Consider the following 7,588-nt stretch of genomic DNA (forward strand, 5'->3'; position numbering starts at 1 on the left):
GTGAAGAGGTGAGGTGACCAGAATATTGTTTTGATTGGTTTTCAAAGTTTCTGTTATCTACGGAAGCTGGTAGGGAGTTCCCCTGGGTGGCCAGGTGCAGTTGGGAACAGGATCACTTGCTTTCGAACGTTACTATGATTTTTTTAAGTGGCGCTCGTTAAGACGGTTGCCTTCAGTTGTACAACTGTGAATGTACTCGAAAGAGTTACTTTAATTTCCAACCTGTGCTCCTTGTTGTGTTTGTTTTATGTTTGTGGTGGCCTTCACAGGGAGCTAACTCTTAATGAGCCACCTCGAACGTGCTGGTCGGGCTTGTGTGGATACCCCAAGATGGTGACTCAGGTTCACGTGGTCTCTGCGAGTGGATTGGCCCAGCAGGACGGCACCGCAGGTATCACACACAATATCTACTCTGAATGCCGGGCTGTGACAGAGAGCTCCTATCACAGTACAACCATCTCCCCCCCTGACACTCGATGACATTACCATTGCTGAATCCCCCCCCACTATCAACATCCTGGGGGGCTCCCATTGACCAGAAACTGGACTGGACTAGCCATTTAAATACTGTGACTACAAGATCAGGTCAGAGGCTAGGAATGCTGTGGCGAGTAACTCACCTCCTGACTCCTCCAAAGCCTGTCCACCATCTACAAGGCACAAGTCAGGAGTGTGATGGAATACTCCCCACTTGCCTGGATGAGTGCAGCTCCCACAACACTCAAGAAGCTCAACTGGCACCACATCTACCACCTTCACCATCCGCTCCCTCCACCACCGCCAGTGGCAGCAGTGTGCACCATCTACAAGATGCACTGCAGCAACTCACCAAGGATCCTTCGACACACGTGACCACAAATTGTCATATAAGCCAGTTAAGGCAGAAAGAGCAAGAGGAAAACTTGGGTTTTGTCATGAAAGGGAGGTGTTGCAAGGCATCGTGGAGAGACGTTGGAAGGTGGTGGCGTAGTGGTAACGTTACTGGACTAGTATTCCAGAGACCCCAGGCTAATGCTCTGGGGACATGGGTTCAAATCCTATCATGGAAGCTGGTGGAATTTAAATTCAATTAATGAACCTGGAATTATAAATCTGGTCTCAGCAATGGTAACCATGAAATGATTGTCGTAAAGACCCATCTAGTTTACCAATCCCCTTTTAGGAAGAAAATCTACTGTCCTCACCTAGACCAGGCCTAAACGTGACCCACAATAATGTGGTTGACTTTTAACCGTCCTCGGAAATGTTTGGTTCAAGGGCAATTAGGGATGGGTAAAAAATGGTGGCCTGGCCAGTGACGCCCACGTCCCATAAAAGAATGGGGGAAAAAAAGCGGAGCAGGGTTGGGGTGCATGGTTCAAGCTCCACCTCTGCTCCCTGAGTGATAAACCAGCAGAACAGACCATCCCTCCGTTGCAGAAGCGTAGGCCGGTATCCAGCTCAATGGAATGAGGATTGAGCCGGTTCTATAAGGGATGAGTGTTCCACTCGCTGGATGCTGAAGCCCCAGTGGTTACCTGAGCAGTAAACGTTGCTTCAAGTTAAACTGCGTCAGCCAGACGATTCTGTTGTACCGAATACAATCTCACATTGGAATGGGTAGCTAAGTAGGTCATTGGAGGATAATCCCCCGGTTAATTTAATTAACAGAGGAGTGGCCTGGACCTCCTGTTCGAGTGCATTGTGTTTTTGCTGTAATTCACCCGAAAGTGGCCACGAGATCAGTGGGATTTTAAGTGTAATTTATATTTGATGGAAGTCTGATTTTTGACACCTTTTATCACTGGTTTTAAAAACAAATGCATTGCGATGGATATCACCAGCCTGGGAAAACTGAGAGCGTGCACAACAGATTGGCATGAATGGATCCAGGGATGAGAAACTTCAGTTATAGAGACAGAAAGCAGTCCCAAATGGACAAGAGAAGGTTGAGAGGGGATTAAAACCGTGAGGGATAAAGACAGTGTTCGAAAAACTCAGCAGGTCTGGCAGCATCTGTGGAGAGAGGTGGGCGTGATAGGGCTACCTGCTTGCAATGGCGGGTAGCCAACTGGACAGCGAATGGCCTGTAAAGACCAATTGTGGGAGGCAGCCTGGATAAATGTATTGGAAGAGGGAAAGAGGTTTCTTTCCAATTTAAAAAAAATTCTTTCATGGGTTGTAGATGTCGCGGGCAAGGTCAACATTTGTTGCCCATCCCTAATTTCCTTGTTCAGCCATTTCAGAGGGCAGTTAAGAGTCAACCACATTGCTGTAGGTCTGGAGTCACATGTAGACTAGACCAGGTAAGGACAGCAAATTTCCTTCACCAAAGGGCATTAGTGAAAAACCAGATGAGTTTTTACAACAACTCACCAAGGCACCTTCCAAACCCACAACCGCTACCATCTAGAAGGACAAGGGCAGCAGATAGATGGGAACAGCCCCACCTGAAAGTTCCCCTCCAAGCCACTCACCATCCTGACTTGGAAATATATCGCCGTTCCTTCACTGTCGTTGGGTCAAAATCCTGGAACTCCCTTCCTAACAGCACTGTGGGTGTACCTACACCACATGGACTGCAGCGGTTCAAGAAGGCAGCTCACCACCACCTTCTCGAGGGCAACTAGGGATGGGCAATAAATGCTGGCCCAGCCAGTGAAGCCCACATCCCATGAATGAACCAAAAAAAAATTGACAATAGTCGTCGTGAGACTAGCTTTATATCCCAGATCTATTCATTGAATTTAAATTCAATCAGCTACCATGGTGGGATTTAAACCTATGTCCCCAGGGCATTAGCCTGGGCCTACTAAATTATTAGTCCAGTGACATTACCACTACACCACAATCTCTTCGCAACAGTTACAGGAACGTTTCTTCGAACCAGCACTAGAATCATAGAAAGATACAGGAGGCCATTCAGCCCACTGTATCTGTGCTGGCTCTTTAGTAGAGCTATTCGATTGGTCCTACTGCCTTGCTCTTTCCCCGTTGCCCCGGAAATGTTTTCCCTTCAGTGCAGTCAGGGGAGAATTATTTGAAGTAGATGAAGCTGATCTAAAAATAGTGGGAAGTATGGGAAACAATAGAAGGAATTTCTATTTTTTTCCCACAACCCTGGCTGCCAATAGGATAGGAACGGCAAAGAAATTGATTGGAGACACTCTAATTCCTGCCAATTCTCCATTTGGGGATACTTGCCTTTATATAGCGCTTTTAGCCTGACAAAATGTCCCAAGGTGCTTCACAGGAGAATTATCAATAAAAACATGTTGACACCGAGCCACAGGAGGAGTTGTTTGGTCAGGTGACCAAAAGCTCAGTCAAAGAGTTAGGTTTTTAAGGAGAGTCTTAAAGGAGGAGAGAGGTGGAGACGGCTGAGGGAGGGGATTCCAGAGATTGAGGCCTATCGGCAGATTCAGGCATGGCCGCCAATGGTGGAGAGATTAAAAATCGGGGAAACGCAAGAATCCAGAAGTGGAGGAGCACAGAGACCTCAGTGGGTTGCAGGGCTGGGGGAGGTTACAGAGATAAGGAAGGAGTGGAGGGATTTGAAAACAATTGAGCTTACTGATAATCAGCAAGTACAGAAGGTGAATGGGACTTGGTGCCTTAAAATAATAATGATAGTCTAGACACCAAAAAAAAAGCCCCATGTCCTTGCGACAAAGTGTGCTGAGGTTTTATGATGCTCTGCCGATGGGGGAGTCTGTCTGGTGAAGCTGGGAATGGTTTAGTAACCTCTTGTCATTGTGCAGGTGCTGATCCGTATGTCATCATCCGCTCCGGGCGCGAGAAGGTCAAATCGCCCATCCACAAGGACACAGTGAATCCTGAGTTCAATGTCAAAGGAATCTTCTACAGGAAGGACCCCAAAGAGCCCATCCGCATTGAGGTGAGAAAGGATTACCCTGCCTGCCCTTCCTTCCCAAGTCATAGTCATAGGGGTCTACAGCACAGTAAAAAGGCCCTTTGGCCCATTGAGTCTGCGCCAGTCAACAAGTACCTAACTATTCTAATCCCAATTTCCAGCACTAGGCCCATAGCCTGTATGCCATGGCATCGCAAGTGCACATCCAAATGTTTCTTAAGTGTTATGAGGGTTTCTGCCTCTACCATCCTTTCAGGCAGTGAGTTCCAGATCCCCAACACCCTCTGGGTGAAAAAATTCTTCCTCACATCCCTTCTGAACCTCCTGCCCCTTAACCTTAAATCTATGCCCCCTGGTTATTGATCCCTCCACCAAGTTGTAGCTTTGGGAATGCTGTGGGCGTCTTGTGCGTCCGGCCCAATGCCAAGGTGAGAGTTGGTGTAGGAGTTCAAGAGCCCAGAACACATGGAATCTCAACAGTGGAGAAGGAGGCCATTTGGCCCACCATGCCGCTGTGCTAGCTGTCTGAGAGAGCTAGCCAGTTAGTCCCACCCACTAACACCATCCCCACCCCCTCTCCATATCCCCACCCCCTCTCCCCATCCCCACCTCTACCTGACATCAACTAGAACACCCTGGTTGGTGACTCCCTGAAGTCAGCCTTGGGAATCACCTTGACCATTAAACCCCTCTCTTGTGTGCTCTGCAGTAGTGCCACCCCACCCTGACTAAGCTCCCTTCACGCAGTGCATAGCAGAAAATTCTTGGCATCATCATCTTTCACCCTGGTTGGCATTCCTGATACCATCCATGGCTCATGTTTTTGAGCAGCGGGTGAACTGTTAGGAGAACCCTTTCCCATATACCCAGGGTTCTGTGCCCATTGCCACTCTGTGAGCCATGCCTCCGGGGGGTGCAGAGCTGGGGGCGTGGGGGTAGGCGGTGTTGGGGGTAGTTCTCTCATCCTGAGTCAGGAGGTTGTGGGCTCGAGCCCCACTCCAGAGATTTTAGCACAAAGATCTAGGCCGATACTGAGGGAATGCCACTCTGTCAGAGGTGCCATCTTTTAGATAGTATATTAAACTAAGACCCATTTGCCCTCTCTGGCAGACGTAAAAGACCCCATGGCTCCTATTTTGAACAGTAGGAGAGTTCTCCCTGCAATTATTAACACAAATATGGCAAAGATTTAAAGAACTCATCATAAGGTTTTGAAATTTTCTCTGGCTCTCATCCTATAATCAATGAAATAGTTTTTAGGACTCATTCTGAGCAAATAGGAGGAATATGTTCAAACTTTGCGCCTTTTTTGAATTACAAGGGATCTTGGGGAAACTATAGTTCTCCATTGCTATCTCTATGGCAACGCCTCAACCAATCCAAGTCAACTTGTCAACCAATCAACCTCCCGTTCTCCTGTAGTATAAATTGTTGTGATTGTCTGAAATTTTGCATTCTTCTGTTTGCCCTGATGAGTGCAAGATGAAGAGCTTCAGCAACATCTCTCTTTTCAGCAATATTCAAATAGATTTTAATTAATTATTCGTGTTTTTTTTTTGGTCTAGATCTGGAACAGCAATGTCATTAGTGACCAGTTCCTTGGTCAAGTGACTGTGATCACTGACCCCAGTGACCTCCAGCCACATCACACCCTTCACCTGAGAGACAAGGGCAACCGACAGGACAATGACCTTCCCGGGACCATCAGTCTGCAAATAAGCAGTAGCCACGAGTTGGCCGGCATCTAAGCACTGGAACACTTGTCGCTGTCAGAAAGATGAAAGATGCAAGTCAGGGTTCGGCCAGGTCCACTAGGATCTGCGGATAAGAAATTTTAGGAACAGGAAAAGGCTCTTGGGATGCAGGCCTGTGCCCCAAACCAACTATCATCACACCACACTCCTTAAAACCCTTCCCCTTTCGGAGTCTTGTTCCTTGACACTGGGACCCTTTTGGGGAGGCTACCCCAGTAGACTTTATTCTGTATGATGTTCTTTTCTCGTTTAATGCTCCCCCACAGCCAGGAAGGCCACTTAAAGCATGCTCCCTCAAGGTTATTCTGCTAGATTATTCCAATTCCTAAAGACATCCCGCTCACTCGGAGGTTCGGCTGAATTGACACTGAGACATGAAGACCAGATTTGAGCTTTTGGCCTGTGCTGAATTCTCTAACCTCAGCCAGAAAAAAAGCAGGGATCCTATGGTTAGACTCGACCCCATCGTGCTCAGTACGAACCTCCCCCCACAAATCCCCTCCGCTCACTAAAGGGAAGGGGAAGGTGGTGAGAATAAAGAAAGTAGCTCCCTTCCAATCACAGTCATTGTCCGGCATCTCTCTCCTGGTGGTTAGCGTATAACTTGTCCCCCTTGCTTGGAGACAGGATAAGGCTCAGCTCTTACCCTTCCTTTTTCTCTGTGCCCCCCCACAACATTGCCTAACCCACAAGCAATCATTGTCCAGAGGCTTACAGTGAAGAACAGGCCATCAGAAAGATGTACATTAACGTTTTGACAAGTTGCATTTGTAATCAGTTGTAATCGTGTGACCATTTCCAATTCTGCCAGTATTCTCTTTTCATTTCACTTCAGAGTTTAAGTACGCAACAATATATACTCCCTTGCACCAATTCGTGTTGGCCTCCCTCCTCCTTTCCCAGTGGCACTCCTTCCCTTATTCGGGCCCTTTATAAACCCAAACTTGCTGTTGACTATTCCACTGATTATGATTCAGTCCCATTTTCCCTCTCTCATTCTTCCGAACCTCGAAAGTGTCTTGTCTTAGGACCTTGGCCCTCACTCTCCTACTTGGCCCCAAATTAGTAACCCCAGGGGTCGTGCTGTTCGTTGGTGCCACAGGGTCATGGGGAAGCCATTTTGTGACCCAGGGGCCTTTTTTGAGGACGTGCGTTTTGAGCAGGTCGGCACGATTTGCACAACAGCATTTTAAATCCGTTTTATGAAAAGATATGTTAGTTTTACTTTTTAATCAAACCTTAACATGGGTTTATCTTTTTAATACAGTCTTTTTAGACTTTTTTACGCATTGGGAAGGTTTATTTGTGCCAATTATAAAAGAAGGAATGTCCTTATTGACGGACTTGTTGCGTCCATAGCAACCTTCTAGTTGACGTGATGGAATAATTTTGTACGATGGATGTGTGTATGGGGGAATATTCCCAAATAACTGTTCAAAATTGTGAATCAGTGCATAAGCTCCTCTTCCCCTCTCCCTACAGAAAAATCATGAATGAAGGCGGTAGATTGTTTAAAAAACTATAATTTGGTAAAAAACCGTCTCTGATTAATCAAGGCCTCAGCTCTGTGCTCCTGGTCAGCCAAAACCTCACTTCAAGGTTCCTGGGGTAAGCGAAGGGACAATCCCCAGCCATGCTTCCCAATCCTGATCGCTGAGCAGCGATTGTTATTGGGAAGTGCTTCTGAGGGGAAGGCAGGAGCAGGGGAATGCCTGCTTTTACGCTAAGACACTAAGAAATGATCCGGTTTTTAAATGGGGTTGGGGTGGGGGGTGGGGTGAGACAAGCCTATAGCAATTATAAAGGGGCTTTGCTGTCTTGGATAACAGAGCAAGGCTTCTGTTGCATTTAGGGCCCGGTTGCTCCTGCCAAACGCAGGGCGGTTGCCAGATAATTTCAGTAAGATATGCAAAAAGTGAAGGAGGAAAACTTAAATAAAAAGAAACACAACTAATTAAAACATGTAACAATTGCCCTGAAC

The 7,588-nt window shown here is 47.0% G+C and overlaps 1 protein-coding gene across 1 annotated transcript in view; it reads left to right on the forward strand.

Annotated features, from left to right (window-relative positions):
• The window catches only part of capn5a (calpain 5a), a 109,443-nt gene extending 102,965 nt beyond the window's left edge, over nucleotides 1-6,478 (forward strand). The window contains exons 11-13 of the mRNA XM_078545042.1: nucleotides 270-391; nucleotides 3,741-3,877; nucleotides 5,419-6,478. Of these exons, the coding sequence (XP_078401168.1) occupies nucleotides 270-391; nucleotides 3,741-3,877; nucleotides 5,419-5,601 (442 nt within the window). The 3' untranslated portion in view covers nucleotides 5,602-6,478. The remainder of the gene's footprint in view (nucleotides 1-269; nucleotides 392-3,740; nucleotides 3,878-5,418) is intronic.
• Nucleotides 6,479-7,588: the final 1,110 nt, after the last annotated feature.

The sequence above is a fragment of the Cetorhinus maximus genome, chromosome 7 (genome assembly GCF_964194155.1).
Source record: "Cetorhinus maximus chromosome 7, sCetMax3.hap1.1, whole genome shotgun sequence".
Taxonomy (NCBI): domain Eukaryota; kingdom Metazoa; phylum Chordata; class Chondrichthyes; order Lamniformes; family Cetorhinidae; genus Cetorhinus; species Cetorhinus maximus.